This window comes from Salvelinus fontinalis, chromosome 34 (genome assembly GCF_029448725.1).
Source record: "Salvelinus fontinalis isolate EN_2023a chromosome 34, ASM2944872v1, whole genome shotgun sequence".
Classification (NCBI taxonomy): Eukaryota; Metazoa; Chordata; class Actinopteri; order Salmoniformes; family Salmonidae; genus Salvelinus; species Salvelinus fontinalis.
The window spans coordinates 26,045,934-26,072,219 of NC_074698.1; the positions used below are offsets into that span (position 1 = coordinate 26,045,934).

The following is a 26,286-nucleotide window of genomic DNA, read 5'->3' on the forward strand; positions in this document are numbered from 1 at the left end:
CACAGGGATGCTGGCACATGTTGACTCCAATGCTTCCCACAGCTGTCAGGTTGGCTGGATATCCTTTGGGTGATGGGTCATTCTTGATATACACAGGAAACTGAGTGTGAAACACCCAGCAGCGTTGCAGTTCTAAACACACTCAGACCGGTGCCACTGGCACCTACTACCATACCCCATTTATCTTGCCCATTCACTCTCTGAATAGCACATATACACATTTGTCTCAAGGCATAAAAGTCTTTCTTTAACCCATCTCCTCCCCTTCATCTACACTGATTGAAGTGGATTTAACAAGTGATATAAATAAGGCATCATAGCTTTCACCTGGTCAGTCTATGTCATGGAAAGAGTAGGTGTTCCTAATGCTTTGGACAGACAATGTACATGTTGACTTGAAAAGTAGCAAGTCTTGAAATAGGTAGACCTGAAACGAGTTAGCAGCCCTAAAAAGATACAAGTTTGTCCTAGAATGTCAGAGCCCTTATAACTCTGTTCTGAATCACAAAGTAAAACACTGGTGTCTTTTACAAACCTTTATTTTGAGTTACACCTAAACACATGTATGAAAATGGAGAGCTAGAATAATGTTCCCAATCAATTCTATCTACAATATTACTCTGAGAAATTGCTTTATTACATAATAATAGGGCAACCATGATCGCTGACTAATTGACAGATTTTCAAGATATTGTTTAAATAATGTTCTTTCTTATGTATTGGAGTTCCTTAGTCAGGTTAAGCATAAACCCCCAATAGTTCCAGGACACACAGGGCTTCCACAGGGTTCCACAGGGTTCCCACAAGGCACATAATATCAATGTGTGTGAACCTGAGTGGTCAGTCAGTGCATATCATCCATTACTTCAAACATGTTATGTAATCAGGTTTAGTTTTACATTAAAAAAAATGTAATCTCGCAATCAAAACTCCTACAGTTAGTGTTTGGAATAAGAGGCATGTTCAGCTGTGACATGTTCTATCATACTACTAGCACACAGGTAGCAACACCTCATCCAACATGGACACGCAACTATTGCTAAAAAACTGTTCACTATTTTGTTCTTTACATGGTGGCACACTACTATTACAAGGTTGGGAGCAAATAACCTGGAACACCATCTTCTTCCAGAGACTGGTATCTCAACGACTGTGGTATATTCAGTCCCAGCTCTCATCTCTTTTACACCCTCATTGTAACAAACAGACAAATGCTGTCATTGTAACAGACATCCTGGTTTCAAGTGAAAACTTGCTCTACTCTATGTGCATTGTAGTGTTGAAGGCTTGAACGTTTTCATTTGGCTAAACTAGGAAACACAAATTAATACATAAAAAAGGGGGGTAAAAGCCCTCATCCAACCTTGTCCTTGGACGTTATTGATAAAACATGGTTTTGTAACAGTTCTAAGGTTTCCCTATTGATTGATCAGTAGCCCTTCGGGCCCCTGATCTAGACTAGATCCAGGGGGCTGGTGTAGGGAGAAACACTAATACATGGAGACTTCAGCAATAACACTACTTAAAGCCTGCAGGTGTAATGCTTTATAACGTGTTCTAAGCACAGATTAGCCTTTATAATACGATGTTATTTTTCACACAACGTATGAAAATATCAACTGACAAAAAATTGATGGATGTTTAGACAGGATCATTATGAGTTGATAAGACATCATAAGGGGTCATGCATGCTTATGACAAGTCTTACAATGCATTATAACGGCATGATAAGGCTTTTCCACTCCAGCATATCACAGTCTCCAGTATCTGACACCTCGACAGTCACTTTCCTAAAGCCGGGTGTGCACTACATGACTTTCAAGATCATAACATGGCTGAGCCTCTTGCACTAAACCACCGTCTTTCCTGTAGTATTTTGTTGTCTTGCCAACGTAGTGGTGCCATCCTAACAATGTGGCACCGACAGGGGTCACACACTACAAGATTACTCACTTGGTCGTGAGGATTGTCCATACCACCTTGTCTCGCGAAAACAGTTATGTGATTAGATTTAACGTAGCTACAACAAGCTGTGGCTCAAAGCAGCCTCATAAACGTGTTGTGTAAACCCAGCTTAAAGTAGTCCATCTCATAGAGCCATTCTCCCCTCCACTATAGCACTGTGTAGCTCCTCATTCACAGCCTCATAACGCCCTGCTCTGGAGTTCAAAAAGTAGATCTGGTCGGTTGATAAGCGCGGATCGTATCCCTCCCTCTGCAACCGGGTCTTCTGGATTTTAAAGGTACCTAGGAGGAGGGAAACAAAGAAAATAGGTCATTAATATATTTGATTATTTCTTGGAATGAGCATTAGACGCTTCATGCAAGGCCTTATAAAAAATACAATTGATCGATATTTCACATTAGAATTAGCCTTGTGTCCAGTCCACTCACCTGTGGTGTCTACTTGTGGGGAGATGCGTAGGAACACGGGGCGGGCGTAAGGAGGCAGGGCCTGTTGGACCTCTCGCAGGAACGCATCACAGTCAAATGTCCCTGTTGGGTCTGCGATGGCAGCCATCCCTGCCTTCCCTTCCACATCTACGGGGAGACAAACATACACGTCAGGCTTTTCACAACACCATGCTGCAAAGGGCCAAAGACAAGTCTTCCTAATCACTCAACCTCACTGTTGACTGGCCGATTTTAACATTTATTTAACAGGGACAATGCTGTCAAATCAACATTTAAAAAGGCCCAATTCAGCTGTTTTTACATCAATATCAAATCATTTCTAGGTAACAATTAAGTACAATAGTGATATTTTTCCATTAAAAAAAAGAAAGAAGCTTTTTATTTATTTATTTATTTTTAGCAAAAAAACGATTTCTCAAGCAAGAATTTTGCCTGGGAGTGGTTTGAGTGGAGAGGAGACAACTGAAAACTAGGTGTTACTGGCAGAGAGGTTTGGAACTCTTATTGGTTGATTAACTATAATTACCACCTGGTGATGTCACCAGGCAAGTCGAAACTCCACCCATGCAAAACCTGCTGATTAGAAGTTCCTGTGTAGATTATATTTTCAACCAGCAACTATCAGGAAATAGCACTGGTCAATTTTGTTAACACTTTTACAGTTTGTTTCATCAGCTGTACAATGATACAAAACACAGGAAAAACAGAACTTTGACTGCACTGGGCCTTTAAGTGGAGAGTAACTCCTGGTTTCACCTCCTGTCACTATCATACATGTAACATGGTGCACATAATGTGAACGTCATCTCACCTGGTACAGCTACCCCATACACAGCCACATCGGCCTGGCCCAGCAGACCACTCAGTGTTCCCTCCACCTCGGTGGTGGAGACGTTCTCTCCTCTCCAGCGGAACGTGTCCCCACTGCGGTCCCGGAAGTACATGTAGCCCAGCTCATCCATCACCAACACATCCCCTGGGAGGAGGTAGAGAAAGGTGAGTTAATGACACATTACATTGTGGTAAAAATAAGGACTGATATAATAGCATTAATTCCAAGTATGATAATCGAAGTAAACATTAACTCCATAATTATTGTTTAATCACACTAAGGGCCTGTGGGTTTACCTGACAGATATGCCGAGTCATTTTTCTTGAAGACGCTGTTGGCGATCTTCTTCCTGGTGGCGTCCTGGTTGGCGTAGCCATCAAACCTCCGAAGCGGGTCCTGTTGGTTGATCCTTCCCACCAGCAGCCCTGGCTCCCCTGAAGAGAGGAGTCGTACATGGAGAGGTCAATCTATCCAAGTGTAGTTATGAATCCCTTTTTACGTACATTTTTCACAACATGCTTTACAGTTACCCAGGTTAACATTCACACAGTTGGTTTTGTAAAAGTCCTATATTTATCGATATCATGTCTAAAAATGTTGATATTGGTGCCCATTTACTTACCAGGACGGCAGGGCACACACAGGCCGTGCCTGTCCCTCACCAGCTCCGTTGTCTCCTCATCCACTTTCATGAGGCGGATTGGGTACACATTGGGCAGGATGCGGCTGTTGAACCCACAAGCTCCCACCTTGTCAGTGGAGAAGACATAAAAAGTATTTGATACCACAGATCCTTTTATGTAAATAAGAAATAATAATGGCCCAAGAATAGATCCTTGAGGTACACCACATTGTATTGTGGCTCTATAAAAGTTGCAGTCTTTAGCAAAAATATATTGCTCTCTATTATTTACATACTTGTTGATTGAAGCAGTTGACAACATTGCCCATGACCCCTACCTTGCCGTCCATGTTGGCGATGCTACAGTTGCATTCGGTGGCTCCGTAGAACTCCCCAACCTGGGCCACCCGAAAGCGCTCGGTGAAGGCCTCCCAGACGCTAGGACGCAGCCCATTCCCCACCGCCAGGCGAACCCGGTGACCCTTCTCAGATGGCCGCACCGGCTGGGAGAGCAGGTAGCGACAGATCTCCCCTATGTACTGCACCACCTAGTGGACGGATGGGGAACAGTGTAGACATCAGATTTAAATTCAATGCGGGTTTCAATCAAAAATCTTATAGCTGCACATCGACCACTCAAGAGTCAGGATGTTCTTCCTATGCTCATAGAAGGATACATAAGCTTTTTTCTACTTACAGTGCAGTTGTGCTTGATGCAATCTTCCCAGAAGCGACTGGCTGAGAATTTCTTCTTCACCACCACAGTGAGTCCATTGATGAGACACTGGCCTACACCCATGATATTACCTGTAAAGGAGAGGAACATTGGACAGCCAGTGAGGGTGTAGGGTGGGGAGGAGAATCAGGACCACACTGTCAGAACAAACGACTCCTGAAAGATGGTGGAAGGTGATGAGACAGAAGCAAAAGACAGAGAGATGGATGAAGAGAAGACACACACCTGCAGAGTGGTAGAGGGGAAGGCAGTCGTAGATGATGTCATCCTGGCGCATGCGGAAAGCATGGTAGCCAAAAGCAGCGATACGGTAATACCTGAAGGTAGAACAACACAAAAAGGATTCAATAATCAAATACATGAATGCAGTGGGTGCTAAGCTATGCTATAGCATTGGGAATTACCATACGCAGAAACACACCAGACAAGTGTATCGCTGCTGGATATTAGGATGCTGAGAATGAGAGACTCACCGACTGTGCACCACTATGGCAGCTTTAGGGAGTCCTGTGGTGCCTGAGGTGTATATATAGAAGAGACGATCTGTTGGTGGTTGTGGGGGAGGATGGAGAGAGGAGAGGGTGAAGAGAAGGAGAGGGTGAAGAAAAGGACAGAGAAGAAATTGGAGGGTGGAGGAAGGATAAAAGGAAGGGAGGGAAGAGGGAAGCAGGGGAGGATGGAGAGAGGAAGGGAAGGTTAAATAACATTACATTCTATTTACAACACTGAGACTGATACTCACAACTAGAGGTCGACCGATTATGATTTTTCAACGCTGATACCGAATGTTGGAGGACCAAAGAAAGCCGATACCGATTAATCGTCCGATTTTTATTTCTTTATTTGTAATAATGACAATTACAACAATACTGAATGAACACTGATTTTAACTTAATATAATACATCAATAAAATCAATTTAGCCTCAAATAAATAATGAAACATGTTCAATTTGGTTTAAATAATGCAAAAACTAAGCGTTGAAGAAAGTAAAAGTGCAATATGTGCCATGTAAGAAAGCTAACGTTTAAGTTCCTTGCTCAGAACATGAGAACATATGAAAGCTGGTGGTTCCTTTTAACATGAGTCTTCAATATTCCCAGGTAAGAAGTTTTAGGTTGTAGTTATTATAGGAATTATAGGACTATTTCTCTCTATACGATTTGTATTTCATATACCTTTGACTATTGGATGTTCTTATAGGCACTTTAGTATTGCCAGTGTAACAGTATCGCTTCCATCCCTCTCCTCGCCGCTACCTGGGCTCGAACCAGGAACACATCGACAACAGCCACCCTAGAAGCAGCGTTACCCATGCAGAGCAAGGGGAACAACTACTCCAAGTCTCAGAGCGAGTGACGTTTGAAACGCTATTAGTGCGCACCCCGCTAACTAGCTAGCCATTTCACATCGGTTACACCAGCCTAATCTCGGGAGTTGATAGGCTTGAATTCATAAACAGCAGAGCTGCTGGCAAAACGCACGAAAGTGCTGTTTGAATGAATGTTTACGAGCCTGCTGGTGCCCACCATTGCTCAGTCAGACTGCTCTATCAAATCATAGACTTAATTATAACATAATAACACACAGAAATACGAGCCTTAGGTCATTAATATGGTAGAATCCGGAAACTATCATCTAGAAAACAAAACATTTATTCTTCAGTGAAATACGGAACCGTTCCGTATTTATCTAACGGGTGGCATCCCTAAGTCTAAATATTGCTGTTACATTGCATAACCTTCAATGTTATGTCATAATTACGTAAAATTCTGGCAAATTAGTTCGCAATTGGCTAGGCGGCCCAAACTGTTGCATATACCCTGACTCTGCGTGCAATGAACGCAAGAGAAGTGACACAATTTCACCTGGTTAATATTGCCTGCTAACCTGGATTTCTTTTAGCTAAATATGCAGGTTTAAAAATATATACTTCTGTGTATTGATTTTAAGAAAGGCATTGATGTTTATGGTTAGGTACATGTTGGAGCAACGACAGTCCTTTTTCGCGAATGCGCACCTCATCGATTATATGCAACACAGGACACGCTAGATAAACTAGTAATATCATCAACCATGTGTTGTTATAACTAGTGATTATGATTGATTGATTGTTTTTTATAAGATAAGTTTAATGCTAGCTAGCAACTTACCTTGGCTTCTTACTGCATTCGCGTAACAGGCGGGCTCCTCGTTGGACTAGTTAACCGTAAGGTTGCAAGATTGAATGCCTGAGCTGACAAGGTAAAAATCTGTCGTTCTGCCCTTGAAGAAGGCAGTTGACCTAGGAACGGTGGGTTGTCATTGAAAATAAGAATGTGTTCTTAACTGACTTGCCTAGTTAAATAAAGGTGTAAAAAAATAAATAAATAAAAAATAAAATAAAAATCGTCATCCAAAATAACCGATTTCCAATTGTTATGAAAACTTGAAATCGGCCCTAAATAAATCAGCCATTCCGATTAATCGGTCGACCTCTTCTCACAACCACAGAGAGACAAGTGGTAACTGGTACCCATCCCCTCTCTCCACTGGGATTCTCTGCCTCTAACCCTATTACAGGGGCTGAGTCACTGGCTTACTGGTGCTCTTTCATGCCGTCCCTGGGAGGGGTGCGTCACTTGAGTGGGTTGAGTTACTGACGTGATCTTCCTGTCTGGGTTGGCGCCCCCCCCCCCCTGGTTTGTGCTGTGGTGGAGACCTTTGTGGGCTATACTCGGCCTTGTCTCAGGATTGTAAGTTGGTGGTTGAAGTATCCCTCTAGTGGTGCAGGGGCTGTGCTTTGACAAAGTGGGTGGGGTTATATCCTTCCTGTTTGGCCCTGTCCGGGGGTATCATCGGATGGGGCCACAGTGTCTCCTGACCCCTCCTGTCTCAGCCTCCAGTATTTATGCTGCAGTAGTTTGTGTCGGGGGGCTAGGGTCAGTTGGTTATATCTGGAGTACTTCTCCTGTCTTATCCAGTGTCCTGTGTGAATTTAAGTATGCTCTCTCTAATTCTCTCCTTCTTTCTCTCTCTCGGAGGACCTGAGCCCTAGGACCATACGTCATGACTACCGGGCATGATGACTCCTTGCTGTCCCCAGTCCACCTGGCCTTGCTGCTATTCCAGTTTCAACTGTTCTGCCTGCAATTATGGAACCCCTACCTGTCCCAGACCTGCTGTTTTCAACTCTTAATGATCGGCTATGAAAAGCCAACTGACATTTATTCCTGATTTATTATTTGACCATGCTTGTCACTTATGAACATTTTGAACATCTTGGCCATGTTCTGTTATAATCTCCACCCGGCACAGCCAGAAGAGGACTGGCCACCCCTCATAGCCTGGTTCCTCTCTAGGTTTCTTCCCAGGTTTTGGCCTTTCTAGGGAGTTTTTCCTAGCCACCGTGCTTCTACACCTGCATTGCTTGCTGTTTGGGGTTTTAGGCTGGGTTTCTGTACAGCACTTCGAGATATTAGCTGATGTATGTAGGGCTATATAAAATAAACTTGATTTGATACCCACGCAAACCAAGATGCGGACACCCACTCACAGTGTCCTAAATGAGAGCAGAGACCCCAGATAGCCCATTTAGCAAAACCCCAGCATCTCCATAATACTCACCGGGATGGCCAGTTGACTGATTGGGCTGCCCACGGATACGCCTGAGACTGACTAAGCAATACCCTAGAGAAAGTTTCCCAAACCTCTCCTTGAGTACTCCCAGCCTGTTCCACTTATTCAATCTATTCCCATTCTAGTACACCTGATAAAAATAAATTAATACACTGCTCAAAAAAATTAAGGGAACACTTAAACAACACAATGTAACTCCAAGTCAATCACACTTCTGTGAAATCAAACTGTCCACTTAGGAAGCAACACTGATTGACAATAAATATCACATGCTGTTGTGCAAATGGAATAGACAATAGAATAGACAATGCACATTTGTGGCCTGCTGGAGGTCATTTTGCAGGGCTCTGGCAGTGCTCCTCCTTGCACAAAGGCGGAGGTAGCCGTCCTGCTGCTGGGTTGTTGCCCTCCTACGGCCTCCTCCACGTCTCCTGATGTACTGGCCTGTCTCCTGGTAGCGCCTCCATGCTCTGGACACTACGCTGACAGACACAGCAAACCTTCTTGCCACAGCTCGCATTGATGTGCCATCATGGATGAGCTGCACTACCTGAGCCACTTGTGTGGGTTGTAGACTCTGTCTCATGCTACCACTAGAGTGAGAGCACCGCCAGCATTCAAAAGTGACCAAAACATCAGCCAGGAAGCATAGGAACTGAGAAGTGGTCTGTGGTCACCACCTGCAGAATCGCTCCTTTATTGGGGGTGTCTTGCTAATTGCCTCTAATTTCCACCTTTTGTCTATTCCATTTGCACAACAGCATGTGACATTTATTGTCAATCAGTGTTGCTTCCTAAGTGGACAGTTTGATTTCACAGAAGTGTGATTGACTTGGAGTTACATTGTGTTGTTTAAGTGTTCCCTTTATTTTTTTGAGCAGGGTATATACAGTTGAAGTTGGAAGTTTACATACACTTAGGTTGGAGTCAATAAAACTCGTTTTTCAACCACTCCACAAATTTCTTGTTAACAAACTATAGTTTTGGCAAGTCGGTTAGGACTTCAACTTTGTGCATGACAAGTAATTTTTCCAACAATTGTTTACAGACAGATTATTTCACTGTATCACAATTTCAGTGGGTCAGAAGTTTACATACACTAAAGTTGACTGTGCCTTTAAACAGCTTGGAAAATTCCATAAAATTATGTCATGGCTTTAGAAGCTTCTGAGGGGCTAATTGACATAATTTGAGTCAATTGGAGGTGTACCTGTGGATGTATTTCAAGGCCTACCTTCAAACTCCGTACCTCTTTGCTTCACATCATGGGAAATGCAAAAGAAATCAGCCAAGACATAAAAAAAAAAAACTTGTAGACCTCCACAAGTCTGGTTCAACCTTGGGAGCAATTTACAAACACCTGAAGGTACCACGTTCATCTGTACAAACAATAGCACGCAAGTAGAAACATCATGGGACCACGCATCCGTCATACCGCTCAGGAAGGAGACGAGTTCTGTCTCCTAGAGATGAACGTACTTTGGTGCGAAAAGTGCAAATCAATCCCAGAACAACAGCAAAGGACCATGTGAAGATGCTGGAGGAAACAGGTACAAAAGTATCTATATCCACTGTAAAACGAGTCCTATATCAACATAACCTGAAAGGCCGCTCAGCAAGGAAGAAGCCACTGCTCCAAAACCGCCATAAAAAAAGCCTCTGGTCTGTCCTCTGGTCTGATGAAACAAAAATTACTTTTTGGGCATAATGACCATTGTTATGTTTGGAGGAAAAAGGAGGAGGCTTGCAAGCCGAAGAACACCATCCCAACCGTGAAGCACGGGGGTGACAGCATCATGTTGTGGGGGTGCTTTGCTGCAGGAGGGGCTGGTGCACTTCACAAAATTGATGGCATCATGTGGCAGGAAAATTATGTGGATATATTGAAGCAACATCAGTCAGGAAGTTAAAGCTTGTTCGCAAATGGGTCTCCCAAATGGACAATTACCCCAAGCCGACTTCCAAAGTTGTGGCAAAATGGCTTAAGGACAACAAAGTCAAGGTATTGGAATGGCCATCACAAAGCCCTGACCTCAATCTTATAGAAAATTTGTGGGCAGTGTGCGAGCAAGGAGGCCTACAAACATGACTCAGTTACACCAGCTCTGTCAGGAGGAATGGGACAAAATTCACCCAACTTAATGTGGGAAGCTTGTGGAAGGCTACCCGAAACATTTGACCCAAGTTAAACAATTGTGCGCTGCCCTATGGGACTCCCGATCACGGCCCTGGTGAACGAACCAGGGTCTGCAGTAACGCCTCTAACACTGCAATGCAGTGCCTTAGACCGCTGCGCCACTCAGGAGGCCTGATACATCTAATCAAGGGCTTGATGATTAGTTGACAGGTTAAATCAGGTATGCTAGTAGTGGAATAAATAAAATACATGGAATTGGCTGAGGTTATGTGAGGAGAAGTTCATTTGCTCTGGAGATAAGTTCATACTAACAACACAGTATTTACTCAAAGCTCAGCAGACACCTGAAGCTGTCAATCAAAGCCACATCTGCCCTAGATTGAATCTGTGACACGCATACCAAAAAATAACCAGGACTGAGTAGAATACAAGATCAATCATCTTAGGGAAAGAGCTTCCAAGTTAGTCTTGGTAATTACAGCTCTTTGTCTGAGCGAGACAGTGAGTGACAAGGAAAAGTGACTGAACTGTTTTATTTCACTTGAAAAAGTTAGGATGACAGTGGAATATTCATGTGGAAAACACTCCATGCATACAGATCCATTCTTTTCTTGTGGGCTCATTTTACCCGTCAGCTCTGACCTACTAAGCTGTCAATGTGAGATGGGTATTAGCAGATAGTTGTGGACTGTTTTACATATGGCGAGATACATTTTATCTTGTTGGAGACTGGCCAGAGATTGTGAGGTATATGTTACCTTGGCAGCAAGAGAGCATAGTAGTGTGTAGCATTATGATGTTATACACAATATTACATTCTGAAATGCTTCAAAATAAGTGTCCAGCCACAGGTATCTGTAAGTTATAGGAGACTGGATGAACAATAAGATGTGAGGGGAAGGAGGACACTCACCATTGAAGCTCTTGGGTGGGATGCAGGGAGGAGGGGGCAGTGTAGGGGCCGAGGCCAGGATATAGTCCAGATTCTGGGCAGCCAGGGAGGCCAGACAGTCTACACTGAGCTCTCCTGTACAAAACCGCACCATCGACGGGCTCAGGGATGAGCTCACCTCCAACATGGCTGAGGAGAAAAAGAGATAGAGGAGTGCAAGAAATAGAGGCAGAGATGAGGCAGAGAGAAAGGGGGAGAAAGAAGGGAGAGAGATGACGGGAGAGAGATAATAGGAATAGAAGAGGGATAGGGAGAGTAGAGGGAGAGTAGAGGGAGAGTATAGGGATAGAAGAGGGAGAGGGATAGAAGAGGGAGAGGGATAGAAGAGGGAGAGGGATAGAAGACGGAGAGGGATAGAAGAGGGAGAGGGATAGAAGACGGAGAGGGATAGAAGAGGGAGAGGGATAGAAGAGGGAGAGGGATAGAAGAGGGAGAGGGATAGAAGAGGGAGAGGGATAGAAGACGGAGAGGGATAGAAGACGGAGAGGGATAGAAGACGGAGAGGGATAGAAGAGGGAGAGGGATAGAAGAGGGAGAGGGATAGAAGAGGGAGAGGGATAGAAGACGGAGAGGGATAGAAGACGGAGAGGGATAGAAGAGGGAGAGGGATAGAAGACGGAGAGGGATAGAAGAGGGAGAGGGATAGAAGAGGGAGAGGGATAGAAGAGGGAGAGGGATAGAAGACGGAGAGGGATAGAAGACGGAGAGGGATAGAAGACGGAGAGGGATAGAAGAGGGAGAGGGATAGAAGACGGAGAGGGATAGAAGACGGAGAGGGATAGAAGACGGAGAGGGATAGAAGAGGGAGAGGGATAGAAGAGGGAGAGGGATAGAAGACGGAGAGGGATAGAAGACGGAGAGGGATAGAAGACGGAGAGGGATAGAAGAGGGAGAGGGATAGAAGAGGGAGAGGGATAGAAGACGGAGAGGGATAGAAGACGGAGAGGGATAGAAGACGGAGAGGGATAGAAGACGGAGAGTAGAGAGCCACAGGATATTTCAGAAGGGGACTTTCACTGGGAGAGTGAATACAGAATTGAAAGGTAGTTATCGATTAACTACCTGGTCAAGGGAAGAGACAAATCATAATTACAAGAAAGATAGTGTACTGATGCATTATGCATAGAATGTTGACAATAAAAGTGCAACAAAACAAATGAGCAGACAGAACATCACTGTTGACCCAGACAGAATACTGACATAAGCAGACGGAACACTGCTGCCAGACAGAATGTCGACCCACCCAGACAGAATCAACAGACAGAATTCTGAGATGGAATATTGCAACAGACCACCATAAAAAAATTGTTGGAACACTTTATAATGATAGTTAGATGTCTGAAATCAGCAGACGTAAGACTGTTGCCAGACAGTTGACCCACCCAGATGTACAGAGACAGAATTCTGAGATGGAATATTGCAACAGGCTATCAGAACATTGGAAATTATCTTTGGAATGCTTGCAATAAGAAGCCTGCATTGACTGATTTAGGACCAGTTTTGCCTTTTAAATCATAATGAATAAGAGGGGTGACCCGATCCCTGATCAGCACTCGTACTCTGAGACGATTTGTGAATACAGACCCCAAACCCCACATTTCCTCATCTCTGAATCCCACCTACCACCAGCCAGCTCGGCTCCGAATACGATCCCTCTGGACGCAGACACTCCAACACAGTGCAGGAGAGCGTCCCTCTGCAGGTTGAAGTTGATGAGTGCTGCCTCCACCCCCACCTTGGCCAGGCCTAGCCAGAGGGCCACCTGCAAGGGCCGGCTCTCCATGAAGAGGGCCACCACATCCCCCGGGGTCCAGCCCTGGGCCAGAGCCCATTGGGCCACAGCGTTAGACAGCAGGTCCAGCTGGGTGAAGGTCCACGTCTCTCCTGTGGCATCGTAGATGAGGGCGGGTTTATTTGGGTGCTGCTTAACCGTCTGGGCAAAGATGGAGGGGATATTGCTGTTGCGCCGTAGGTGGTGCCACAAGGCTATCTTGACTCGTAACAACACGTAAAGGCCACTGGAAGGAGTACAGAGATGGAGATTAGGGAGGGAATGTTACTATTTTACCATTACCTATAGTGATGATGACTAACTAGTAAAATGTACATTTCCTGAAGAAAATGTGTGCCTGCTTCAGCAGTCTAAATGTGTTTTTTATGGTAGTAGAAGTTGACGCAAGCACACTACATATTCTTAAGAAATTAAAGGCACTCACTTTAGGTCTCTTTTGGCAGTACGGACTACGATGTAGAGGTACTTCCAACCACCTGTGCCCAGAAAGACCCCGAAGCCTGCTGCTAAGCTCCAGGACCAGGGGACCCCGAAGAGACGCAGCAGACCCAGCGATCCCAGACACAAAGAGGCACTCACAGCATTGCGCATCCTAGCAGTGGAGGAGAGGAGTTTCAAAGTGTTATAAGGGTGGGATAAGTGAGAGACAGGCCTACAGCATGGTGTTAAAATGTAATGGCAGAGGGGTAAGGATAGAGGGTGTACAACACGTGGCAGTGGATGACAGAGGTAAGAGTGCTTTTGGACCAGTCTCTCTTATAAAAATGACTAACTTGACTGTAAATTACTACCTAACTTGACTAATTTCAACAGTGAAATGCGAGGTAGCCTCGACCTTATAGCATGGCTTATAGGATTACATACTGTATAGTTGGTGTTAGAACCATGATTTATTTGTTGTTTTAGGTAGGCTAGTTAAAATGCACTGTGCAAAAATGTTATCATATAATGCAGCGCTGCCTACAGAGCGTAGGCCTAGTCTCTTACCTGCCTACAGAGCGTAGTCCTAGTCTCTTATACACGACCCGACGACGAACTATTTGAGAGCGATGTCCCTAACCTTTCACCTAGTAAGTTAACCGAGTATTCTACAAAACGTTCAATAGCGCTTTAGCCACTACCAGGCTTGTATACAAATTAGAATCGCCACCACACGCTGTTGAGTTCGTTGCAAGGATAACATTTATCATTTGAAATATTGCTACATTAATACGTATCTAAATGTTACAACAGTTTGACAGTTTAACTGTCACCGCACAAAATTACTATCAGAACAACGCCTCTCATGTAACAATGCATCAAATACATAGCCTACGCGCTCTAAAGAATTCCGAAACAGATTCACTAAATGATGGAATGACTAGACAGTTAATGGATACGTATCTATTTGTAGTAGCCGAAATATAAGAATCACAGTACTATGTACTCCATATTGAATGTTATTGCATTGCGACGACCACCAACAGCACCGCCCAAATAGTATCGTCCTTTCTCTGTGAACTCAGCCATTAGCTCCTCATCGAATTACCGACTCAATCCCATTGGCCGATGTTATGATGACGAAGGGGAATCCGCCTCTTGACCCGCCTGTTTCAGGTTCACTTCATCCAGTTGACCAATGATTGCAGGTGCTGCTACAAATTGAGAATATTAAATCACATTCAGACAAATACTGTGTACTGTATACAGATATCCTACTGAAACGATATATGTGTGTGATGAAAAAAATCCCTGATCTTTTTCTCTACTTTGTCATACAGAGGCACTCAGGTAAGCTATACTTTCCTTATGAGTCAAATAGTTTTGACCCCTACAGTAGCCTAATTGGTTTTACAAATGTTGAAATTAAACTTTGTGAAGGAGCACCTGTTTATTTTGAATCACAATGAAGCAATTCCATGCGGACATTTAAAGTGAACATAAACATTACAGTCTGGTGGGTTACTACGAAGATGATCTATTATATTGACAAGACAGTCAAGTGGCCGATCTAACAATGGAAATACATGTCCTCAAAGATGGAAAGCAGGTGTGGGAGGCGAGATCAGGTGGGACCATTCTAGCCAATGAGAGGGCAGAAAAAGCGTGTGAACAACAGGCATAACTCTGATTTAAATTACTTTTTTTCAAAGTTGCCGAAATGCCACGTGTAATAACCTAACCATTACAAAACGTATATTCGACCAAATAAGCCTCACTTAGCAAATTAGCAAATACATTTTTTTGTTGACCAAATTTGACACTCATTGAGCATTAAAAAATTCCTCAATTCGTGGTCTTATTTTCATGGAAAGATTTTGGGCGGAGTAAACCCTCTCGCTTCGCCTCTTCTTCTCTGTTTACAAGCTTTTCAACACAAATACAGTAGTACAAATTAGAGACTGAAAAGCTTGCAGGTGTTTACAGGTCACCAAACTAAGTGAAACATCTCTAATGTGTTTATGAGTTGACTATCCCATGATTGCCAACTGCTCTTCTGCTATGAGTATATGTCCACATTCTTGTACTGTAGGCCTATGCATCGATGAGCAGCATCTCAAACCTGTTTCACTTGGTGTTTTTTAGTTTTCTCTTCACTCAGTTCATCACAGAGAGTGTATCCACAAATGGGAATATCTTTACACACATTCATGGGTCAGTGTAGTCTGATCCCCTGTCTGCGTGAGGCTGTAGTGCAGGAGCTGCTCTGTGTCAGGGTGGACCTGGAGTCTGGTTGGAGGACACGGAAGACCCTGCGTAGCACAGCCCGTCTGAGCAGGATGTAGACCCAGGGGTCCAGGATCTGGTTCCAGGTGGCCATGCGGAGGCCCAACAGAACCAGCTTCTCTGACTGACGTACCGTGTGGCTGGAGCCTCGCCTGCCGCGACAGAACTGACCCACCAGCAGAGAGATGGAGATCTGGTGATGGTGGACAGAAAAGCCACTATGTTAGGGACATAAAAGCCACTGTGGGTCACTGAAAGGCACACTGTATATGAGGTGGGCCTGAATCCATGAGGTGAATATGTTGTAATCTACTATTCATTTTAGAAACACTTATGTGTCTGTGTTTAAACAAGCAAAAGCCTTGTCTATGATAAGCAAGCTACCAATGTCAAACCATCTACAGTATAAACAAGGTCAAATGTTAGTGGAGGCGCTAGCTACTCACTAGAAAGGGGCTCCAGCACACACAGGACACCATCGTGATCACTGTCAACTGGGCCATCATCTCTACATCCAGCGAGCGTAGGGGACAGGAGGAGGTTCTTCCATATCGTCCTGGTGCTGCTGTAGTGTTTGTCCTGATGCCCTGGGAGCTGAGCCTGGCCTGCAGCAGAGCCAGCCCTCTCAGGGTGTTACAAATCAGGGAGAGGCTGAGCGCCGTGAGCCCCAGGCCGGAGAAGGTGAGGGCCAGGCTGGCGTCCGTGAAGAGCGGCCCGTGGACTGTCAGAAAGCACCAGGTACCAGGGAATTGGGTTGTGTAACTACCCACGTCCACCAGGGGGAGCCCGGCCTGCAGCAGGGCCAGGGAGGACAGCAGGAGGACAACCAGACGCATGTGGGCCACTGTGATCAGGGCAGAGTGGAGAAGGGGTTGGGTAATGCCCATACAATGCTCCACGGCCATGGCACTGCCCAGTAATAGAGGACACAGGCCGAAGAACACCAAGCTGGCACCGAACAGTTGGCAGAACATCCCGGTAGGCTCGGTGGTGTCACGCATTCCTGCAGCCACCCTGTGCCTCCGACTCTGACCCAGGTTCAGATGGAGGGCAAAGGCACCAGGGATCAAATTACCAGCCAGGTCGGTTAGCAGTAGAGCCCCCACTAACAGCAGGAACGGAGCTTTGGCCCGATGTCTGAAGCGTACATAGGACTTGGCCAGGATGCCCAGGGCGCTTAGGTTGGAGAGGCCACCCAGGGTCATGGTGAAACAGTACAATCCAAAGGAGGGAGGGTTGATGGGGGGTGGCAGTGTGGTGGCATTCAGGGTCTGGATGGATGGACAGGGGCAGGAGGAGAAGTTGAGTTCAAGGAGGTGGTGGAGGACAGAGGGAGAGGAGGGGGCAGAGACTGTAGCCATGATGTCATAGAGGAGCAAGGAGTATTCAGCTTCAATGCCATCTGCAAAGAATGAGAGATATTAAGTTGAAGACTGGTTCAAACGTTTGTAAGCAAACAGTACTTGCGTATTAGATCTATGTAATCCAGCCTGGTCTCATAGACTAGATGAAACATAGTACATTTAAATCCAGGGCACACACATTTGTATCATACGTTACGTTTGGTATGGGTACATAAGACAGATGATTACTTAAGTTGGGGTGGATGGGTGCGTGTATAACGCAAATGTCTAGCAACCCAAAGGTTGCTAGTTTGAATCTCATCACGGACAACTTTAGCATTTTAGCTAATTAGTAACTTTTCAACTACTTACTACTTTTTAGCTACTTTGCAACTACTTAGCATGCCCCTAACCATAGCCCCTTTAGCTAACCCTTCCCCTAACCCTAACCTTAACCCTTTAACCTAACTCCTAAACTTAACCCTACCCCTAACCCCTAACCTAGGTAACGTTAGCCATCTAGCTAGAATTCATAACATATCATACTTATAGCAAATTCATAACATATTGTATGTTTTGCACATTTGTAACATTGACCTTTTTGCAAATTTCTAACATAATACGAATTGTAATTCATAACATATCATACGAAATGGGTGATGGACATCAACAAATTAATGCATACCATACGAAACTAAACATATACTAAATAGAGTGTCATGGATTTACGTGCAGAATTAATCGACATGCTCTGAGACCAGATTGTGTAATCAGTTGTAATAGGACAGGGATGAATACTGGCGTGACTTTAATAGAGACAATTTGAGAATATGAGAGTCATACTTACAAGGCAATTGAACAGTTAAAAATAAATTATGTTGAATTGTCAAAATGAAATGTCTCTAAGGGAAATTCATTTTCTGCATGACTACAACTTAGTACTAATTTAATTTAACAAAACTCCTAGATATCTCAAGTGCACTTGTGTGATTACGAGCATTGTATGCTTCACTTTGAGGAGGCACATTGAGTGATTATAATAGTGACAGGTGGTCTGTGTAGGACTCTTGAGGATTTTAACTTTGCATTAGAACAGACCCTGATTGCACTGAAAAGTCTGTAATGAGACACTAATGGAAACTTGCCTGGCACTTTCTTTGCCTCTGTGCCCTTTCAGGAACCATATCCAAACACTTACAGTGCCTTCGGAAAGTACTCAGACCCCTTGACTTTTTCCACAATTTGTTACGTTACAGCCTTATTTTAAAATTGATTACATTTTCCCCTCTCATCAATCTACACACATTACCCCAAAATGACAAAGCAAGAACAGGTTTTTTGAATTTTTTGATAATTTATTATATATAAAAAACTGAAATATCATATTTACATAAGAATTCAAACCCTTTACTCAGTACTTTGTTGAAGCACCTTTGGCAGCGACTACAGCCTCAAGTCTTCTTGGGTATGACGCTACAAGCACGGCACACCTGTATTTTGGGAGTTTCTCTCATTCTTTTCTGCAGATATTCTCAAGCTCTGTCAGGTTGGATGTGGAACATCGCTGCACAGTTATTTTCAGGTCTCTCCAGAGATGTTTGATCGGGTTCAAGTCCGGGCTCTGGCTAGAGACTTGTCTCGAAGCCCCTCTCTCCCGATTGCTCAGTTTGTCCAGGTGGCCAGCTCTAGGAAGAGTCTTGGTGGTTCCAAACTTCTTCCATTTAAGAATGATGGAGGCCACTGTGTTCTTGGGGACCTTCAATGCGGCAGGCGTTTTTTGGTATGCTTCCCCAGATCTGTGACTCGACACAACCCTGTCTCGGAGCTCTACGGACAGCTCCTTCGACCTCATGGCTTGGTTTTTGCTCTAACATGCACTGTCAACCGTGGGACCTTATATAGACAGGTGTGTGCCTTTCCAAATAATGTCCAATCAATTGAATTTACCACAGGTGGAGTCCAATGAAGTTGTAGAAACATCTCATAGATGATCAATGGAAACAGGATGTAACTGAGCTCAATTTTGAGTCTCATAGTAGAGGGTCTGAATACTTATGTAAATAAGGTATTTAGGTTATTTGTATTTATTTTTGCAAAAAAATCAAAAAACCTGTTTTCGTTTTGTCATTATGGGGTATTGTGTGTAGATTGATGAGGAAAAAATATAATTTTAGGATAAGGCTGTAACTTAAAATATGGAAAAAGTTGATGGGTCTAAGAGGGGTCTGAATACACCTCTTTGGGAAGAGGTCATGATTAATGACTCATGGTGTATTCATAACAACATACAGGAACTCAAGTCCTTCTGCTCACCCGAGCTATAATTCCTTACAACAACTGCCAGCCATTTTACCTACCAAGAGAATTCTCGTCAGTTATAGTCACAGCTGTGTACATTTCCCCCTCAAGCAGACACCAAGACTGCCATCAAGGAACTTCACTGGATTATATGCAAACTGGAAAGCATATATCCTGAGGCTGTATTTATTGTAGCTGGGGATATTAACAAAGCAAATTTGAGAAAAAGGCTACCTAAATTCTACCAGCATATTGATTGCACTATACGCGCATGGGCAAAATCCTTGATCACTGCTACTCTAACTTCCGCGATGCATACAAAGCCCTCCCCTGCACTCCCTTCGGCAAATCCGACCACGACGCCAATATGCTCCTACCATCTTATAGGCAGAAACTCAAACAGGATGAACCAGTGACGTGAACCATTCAACGCTGGTCCGACCAGTCGGAAGCCACGCTTCAAGATTATTTTGATCACGCGGACTGGAATACGTTCTGGTCAGCCTCAGAGAACAACATCGACCTATACGCTGACTCGGTGAGTGCATTTATAAAGAAGTGCATTGGAGATGTTGTGCCCACTGTGACTATTAAAACCTACCCTAACCAGAAACTGAAAGCCGGATCCATCACATTTAACCATGGAAAGAGGTCTGGGAATTTGACTGAGTATAAACAGTGTAGTTATTCCCCCCGCAAGGCAATCAAACAAGTGAAATGCCAGTACAGGGACAGCAATTCATTGGCTCAGACACGAGACGTATGTGGCAGGGTCTACATGAAATCCCGGACTACAAAAAGAAAATGCTTCCAGACAAACTAAACACCGTCTTTGCCCGCTTTTAGGATAATACAGTGCCACCGTCGCGGCCCACTAACAAGGACTGCACCCCCCCCCTCCTTCTCCATGTTAACCCTCTCAAGGCTGTCTCTTATTCATCCCTTTACATTTGTGTGTATAATGTAGTCTTTGTGAATTTGTTAGATTACTCGTTACATATTACTGCACTGTCGGAACTAGAAGCACAAGCATTTCGCTATACTCGCATTAACATCTGCTAACCATGTGTATGTGACCGATAAAATTTTATTTGATTTAGCCTCGTCCTCAGCGCATGCGCAGACCAGCTGGCTGGTGTGTTTTTACGGACATATTCAATCGCTCCCTATCCCAGTCTGTTGTCCTCACATGCTTCAAGATGGCTACCATACCTATGTAAGAATGCTGTTCATTGACTACAGCATTCAACACTGTAGTACCCTCCAAGCTCCTCATCAAGCTGGAGGCCCTGGGTCTCAACCCAGCCCTGTGCAATTGGGTCCTGGACTTTCTGACGGGCCGCCCCCAGGTGGTGAAGGTAGGAAACAACATCTCCACTTTGCTGACCCTCAACACTGGGGCCCCACAAGGGTGCGTGTTCAGCCCCCTCCTGTACTCCCTGTTCACCCACGACTGCATGGCCATACACACCTCCAAGTCAATCATCAAGTTGGCAGACTATACAACAGTAATGGGCTTGATTACCAACAATGACAAGACAGCCTACAGGGAGGAGGTGAGGGCACTCGGAGGGTGGTGTCAGGAAAACAACCTCTCACTCAACGTCAACAAAACAAAGAAGATGATCATGGACTTCAGGAAACAGTATAGGGAGCACCACACTATCCACATCGAAGGGACAGCAGTGGAGACGGTGTAAAGTGTTAAGTTCCTCAGACAGTGTGGTGAAGAAGGCACAACTGCGCATCTTCAACCTCAGGAGGCTGAAAAAATTTGGCTTGTCACCATAAACCCTGACAAATTGTTACAGATGCACAATCAAGAGCATCCTGTCGGGCTGTATCACAGCCTGGTACGGCAACTGCACCGCCCTCAACCGCAAGGCTCTCCAGAGGGTGGTGCGGTCTGCACAACGCATCACCAGGGGCAAACTATCTGCCCTCCATGACACCTACAGCACCCGATGTCACAGGAGGCCAAAAGATCATCATGGACATCAACCACCCGAGCCACTGCCTGTTCACACCGCTATCATCCAGAAAGCGAGGTCAGTACAGGTGCATCAAAGCTGGGACGAGAGACTGAAAAACAACTTCTATCTCAAGGCCATCAGACTGCTAAACAGCAATCACTAACTCAGAGAGGCTGCTGCCTACATTGAGACTCAATCTCTGAAACTTTAATAAATAGATCACTAGTCACTTTATATAATGCCACTAAATAATGCCACTTTAATAATGTTTACATATCTTACATTACTCATATCACATGTATATACTGTATTTTATACCATCTTTTGCACCTTGCCTATGCCTCTTGGCCATTGCTCATCCATATACTTACATGTACATATTCTCATTCACCCCTTTAGATTTGTGTGTATTAGGTAGTTGTTGGGGAATTGTTAGATTACTTGTTAGATATTACTGCACTGTCGGAACTAGAAGCACAAGCATTTCACTACACTCGCATTAACATCTGTTAACCATGTGTATGTGACCAATAAAATTTGATCTGATTTGAATGCACTATGTATGCATGGTTACACACACCAGACATGCACGCACACACATCGAACCCGATAACTTCAAGCCTTCCCTCAAATCTCTGCCTTAGTGTCACTCTGCACTCTCCAGGCATACATATCCCTTTTCCAAGGTCCTCTAAGAGCACAGCTTCTGTATTTGTCGTGACAGAAATGACACATAACAAGACCCATGGGGCACCCTGGGAGCAGATAGCCGTGCGAATGGGTGATGATTACTCATCATCACAGAACTGAGTACTAGTTACGTGGTTTGGCTGATAAAAAAGAAAGACAGAAAGTCGCACACTCTAAATACTGTATGCTCCCAACAATTGAATGGGTTAACCTAATAACCAAGGATGATTTTTTGGGGCAGATTTTAGTGACAGCTGTTTTTGCTGAATTGTTACAGGCCAACAGACTGGTTTGTGGAGGTTGTTTTCAGTCCTTGCTTTGTGTATGCTTAGACCTTGAGTAATGTTAGTCTTTTCCTGCACATCCTAGTCTCTTGCAGGGAGCATCGGGCCACATTAATTAATTGATAGACAAGTTAGAGAGATTGTTTCCGTTCCATTTATTGTAAATATGGACAACCAAATGCTTTACGAGTAACTTTGATGCCACCTCTATACATCAAAATAACAAAAATATATCTCTTTAAAAGAAAGTTGTTTTTTTACGGTCACAATCCTGCAATGACGACCATTCAATGTATGGTAAAGAAGTAAGACAGAAGGTTCTCTCCAAATACATTTATATTTTTTATTTTATTTAACCTTTATTTAACTAGGCTAGTCATTTAAGAACAAATTCTTATTTACAATGATGGCCTAGGAACAGTGGGTTAACTGCCTTGTTCAGGGGCAGAACGACAGATTTTTACCTTGTCAGCTCGGGGATTCGATCCAGCAACCTTTAGGTTACTGGCCCAACGCTAGAAATGACATCCAAATATGACTAAAAGTAAGTTAATGTTCATCATACATAGAAAACATACAAAATAGTTTATTATTTAAAAAATATATGCTTTTGGTGGAAAAATACAAAAATGTGGATCATTCAAGTGAATCAAGTTGGCTATTTCAGACAATATATGACTTAATTTCAAATGTGTATACATGACATAATATTTTCCATCACGTGTACATGCTCATTTTAATATTATTTCACAATTGTGTTAATACACATACCATTGAAGCCCAATGTTGTATTTTTGCAATGTTTCCAGAAAATTGTTCTACAAACTTGAAATTTAAAAAAATACTTATTTTCATAGAGGCCTATTAAAACTATTTCTGAATGGCAATAATTTGCATATATCATTTTTAATTTGGATATATGCTTAGGTCTCAATTGGTTAAAGAAAGAGAGTGAAAAACAGATTGCTTAGAGGGTACTTCTGAGCAGTTCAGAACAGAAAATTGATGCAGGGTTATTGCTCTGTGCCCGTAGTCCACACTTGAATGAGAAGATTGCTGATCTCATCACTGAACATGGCCAGCACTCAAGTCTTCATTCATTTCCTCTACAGTCTGCTAGTATAGCTGCCCAATCCACATCAGCCATGCCAGCCTGACAGAGGATAATGATGTTTCACACTCATGAGCCAGCTCTTTTCAAACAGAAAATTACAAATGACATCCTTCCTTTCCTTCCTTCCTTCTGCTGGGGTAAAATTACACCTGGCACAAAACAGCAAAATGACATCTCCAGGTGGGCCATGGGAATAATCAGTAGCTTTGTAAACTTGCTGGATAGCTCTTTTTTCACTGTACTCCTTTATCCCTCTTTCTTTCCTTCTGCTGTAGTTTTTTGCACCCTCTCTGTCACTCCCCTCCCCTTCCTTTAGAGGCTTCCTTGCCAATGAAGGTATATCCACAGAGGAACCAAGGTGAATATAAAGCTGCACATTTCAACTTGAGAGAGTAAGTAAAACTGACAAAGAACCTCCCTGATTATAAGACCACAGGCTTCATGTTAGTAGAGGCAGGGCAGTGGCATTGACCTAAGACGAGCCATTAGTCGTCATGTGATCTGAAGTGAATACATTGCGTTTCCCCTTGATTCTCCTTACTGCGTTGTGCTCCTGTTTGAATCACAGAACACAAGTGCTCCCTATCAAACCTAACTGCAGATGCAACCATGCTATAACAACTGCAAACACATCTCCTCCCCTCACAAACTTGAGAAGAGCTATAGAGGCTAAAATACATATGAAACAGATGGGGGTTCAAATATTATTTAGGGTATTTCACTTACTTTCAAAGACATTTTGAAGTAACTATTTTGATAGTTTTCTTTGAAAATAGAAGTAGTTGAATATTGGAATGTATTTAGAAATACATTATTTAATTAACATTTAATTACAAAAATCCACATAAAAATCCTTAAATTTAAGGTAGATATATCTGTTATTTTGCATGTCTCAATCCAGCACATCCGCCTATGTTGTACTTCCGCATCTGCAGTGGAAAGTGGCAGAGCTACAGTGCTGTTTGTCAGACCAGGAGACATCCCTAAAAGGGGTCTTCTCACGAAACCGTCTGTAGCTTCTGAACCATTTGGGCTACAAACTAATATGACGCCACTGTGGAAAGGGGACTCTTCTGAAGGTAACCCAAATAAATTCATGGAAGTATGGAGGTAGTTTTGTGCCAACAAAAATAAGGGGTTAAATATGTGTCCAAAAAATTAGATATCTCCTAGATATAGGACAGACACTTCAAAACCGTATTTCTTATGATTTATTTTTTTACTCTCTTTTCTTTCATTTTTGAATGTGTTATTCAATGCGTTTCTATGAGCTATAGTAGTAAAGGCCAAATTCAATATTTTATCAAATCATTTTTTATATATACTTTCTACAATTCTAGATCAAATAGCTAAATGATCCATAGTATGACCATCTTAAAACAATTCCATATGTTAGCTTAGTAACCCCCCCCATTTTGATTGATGAGATGACATAGTCAATTAGAACCTAATTGTGGCATAGCGAATTAAAATAATTGAACCAATGTAAGTAATTGAACCAATGTTTTGAATATTTTATTAAGCAATTGCATACCTAGTGCCAACATGATTATTCCTGAGTTAATCACACTTACCTTACACAATCAATCGGGCATGGTTCTTCATATGAATGTCACTTTGTGGAATGATACAGAATGCAGGATTGATGGATGAGGTGTGAAAGTCTTACCCATCCGATACCCAAATCAGCCTGTCTTGTCTGCAGCTGTGCCAGCATGAGTCTGTCAAACTCAATTCTGCAGGCAGAGGAGCACCGTCTCTTCTCTCATTACCATAGTCCAGTCACTGAGACACTCATTGTGACACTCGTTTCCTCTCTTTCTCTCTGAGTCTATATCTCCTCTCTCTCTCTCCACTCTCTCTCCCCCTTCCCACCCCCCTCTCTGACTCTTCTGTGGCGTTTATCTGATCTTCGCCCGCAGGACCTGCATAATCTTCTCTCTTAGCCCCTCTCTGGGTGTCTGAGCCCTCCTACTGTCCATCTATTTAGAATTCTCACATATTTTCTCATGTTTTATCTTTATCACAGACATCATCAACAGGATGTTCTGCCTGATAAAGTCTCTGGTCTGTCTGTGATAACGATTATAAGTAACAATTGGGCTGCAGGGGGTCAGATGTGTGGCTGTGTGGTCCTGTCACCTTTTTGCCTCCACTAATAATTCTAATTGGTTTCACTATTAAAAGGCTGTCAAGTAACATATTAGATACATTTTTCATTCCAGTCTCTAATTAGCTGCTCAGGCAATTTTCTAAGATACAATATCATTTAGGGAAGAATACAGATTTGTTTTAATGGTAATATTTTTGTTGTTTCACAGCTTTGTGAGGAGAAAAGTTCAAAGATAAAATAGCTTCTTCATGGAACTTAGAAAATTTGATTGGTAGATATTAGATCATTGGTAGACAATTACATTTGAAAAGGAACTGTAGAGCACCCATAATTAAAAGTTTTCATAAAGTATAAAGTATCAGATAAAACAATTTGCAAACATTCAAACCACCTTCAGACCATTTACTAGACAGAACAGATTTATTTTCATTTATTTTTTCCACATAAAATCTTTAAATGTTTTGTTAATTTCTTTACAGGTCTGGTAGGTAACACAAAGATAAGGCAAGGTAAACTAAACGGGACAGTCCCTCTACATTCCAGCTGAATCTCTTGGTGATAAAGCCATTTCATTTCTCGTTGTTTTCTGTCCCTGAGTAGCAGTCTAACCTCAGAGGAACGTGATGCTGTCTCCTCCTGCATGCACTTCAATTGGCTGTGCC

At 43.3% G+C, this 26,286-nt stretch overlaps 2 protein-coding genes across 2 annotated transcripts; both read right to left on the minus strand.

Moving 5' to 3' along the window:
- Window positions 1-521: 521 nt before the first annotated feature.
- On the minus strand, window positions 522-14,627 carry LOC129833620 (long-chain fatty acid transport protein 1-like). Its single transcript, XM_055898318.1, has 13 exons — window positions 14,091-14,627; window positions 13,528-13,695; window positions 12,935-13,329; window positions 11,273-11,440; window positions 5,079-5,148; window positions 4,831-4,922; window positions 4,567-4,676; window positions 4,208-4,417; window positions 3,870-3,996; window positions 3,544-3,681; window positions 3,227-3,391; window positions 2,395-2,541; window positions 522-2,247 (listed from the first exon to the last, which is right to left on the minus strand). Exons 2-13 carry the CDS (start codon window positions 13,692-13,694, stop codon window positions 2,090-2,092), a joined length of 1,947 nt encoding a protein of 648 aa, XP_055754293.1. The 5' UTR covers window position 13,695; window positions 14,091-14,627; the 3' UTR covers window positions 522-2,089.
- Window positions 14,628-15,738: 1,111 nt separating this feature from the next.
- On the minus strand, window positions 15,739-25,297 carry LOC129833954 (prostaglandin E2 receptor EP1 subtype-like). The gene is made up of 3 exons (XM_055898763.1): window positions 25,086-25,297; window positions 16,256-17,211; window positions 15,739-16,002 (listed from the first exon to the last, which is right to left on the minus strand). Exons 2-3 carry the CDS (start codon window positions 17,168-17,170, stop codon window positions 15,739-15,741), a joined length of 1,179 nt encoding a protein of 392 aa, XP_055754738.1. The 5' UTR covers window positions 17,171-17,211; window positions 25,086-25,297.
- Between the last annotated feature and the right edge of the window lie 989 nt (window positions 25,298-26,286).

Bases quoted from the DNA above. Each gene is read 5' to 3' on its own strand.
- LOC129833620 (XM_055898318.1), bottom strand. From the start codon at position 13,694: ATGCGCAATGCTGTGAGTGCCTCTTTGTGTCTGGGATCGCTGGGTCTG. The intron at 5,149-11,272 runs GTGAGTGTCCTC...AACCACCAACAG, and splicing joins CCCACCCAAGAGCTTCAATG to ATCGTCTCTTCTATATATAC. The intron at 2,248-2,394 runs GTGAGTGGACTG...CCCTCCTCCTAG, and splicing joins CCCACAAGTAGACACCACAG to GTACCTTTAAAATCCAGAAG.
- LOC129833954 (XM_055898763.1), bottom strand. From the start codon at position 17,170: ATGGCTACAGTCTCTGCCCCCTCCTCTCCCTCTGTCCTCCACCACCTC. The intron at 16,003-16,255 runs GTGAGTAGCTAG...CACCATCACCAG, and splicing joins TGTGCTGGAGCCCCTTTCTA to ATCTCCATCTCTCTGCTGGT.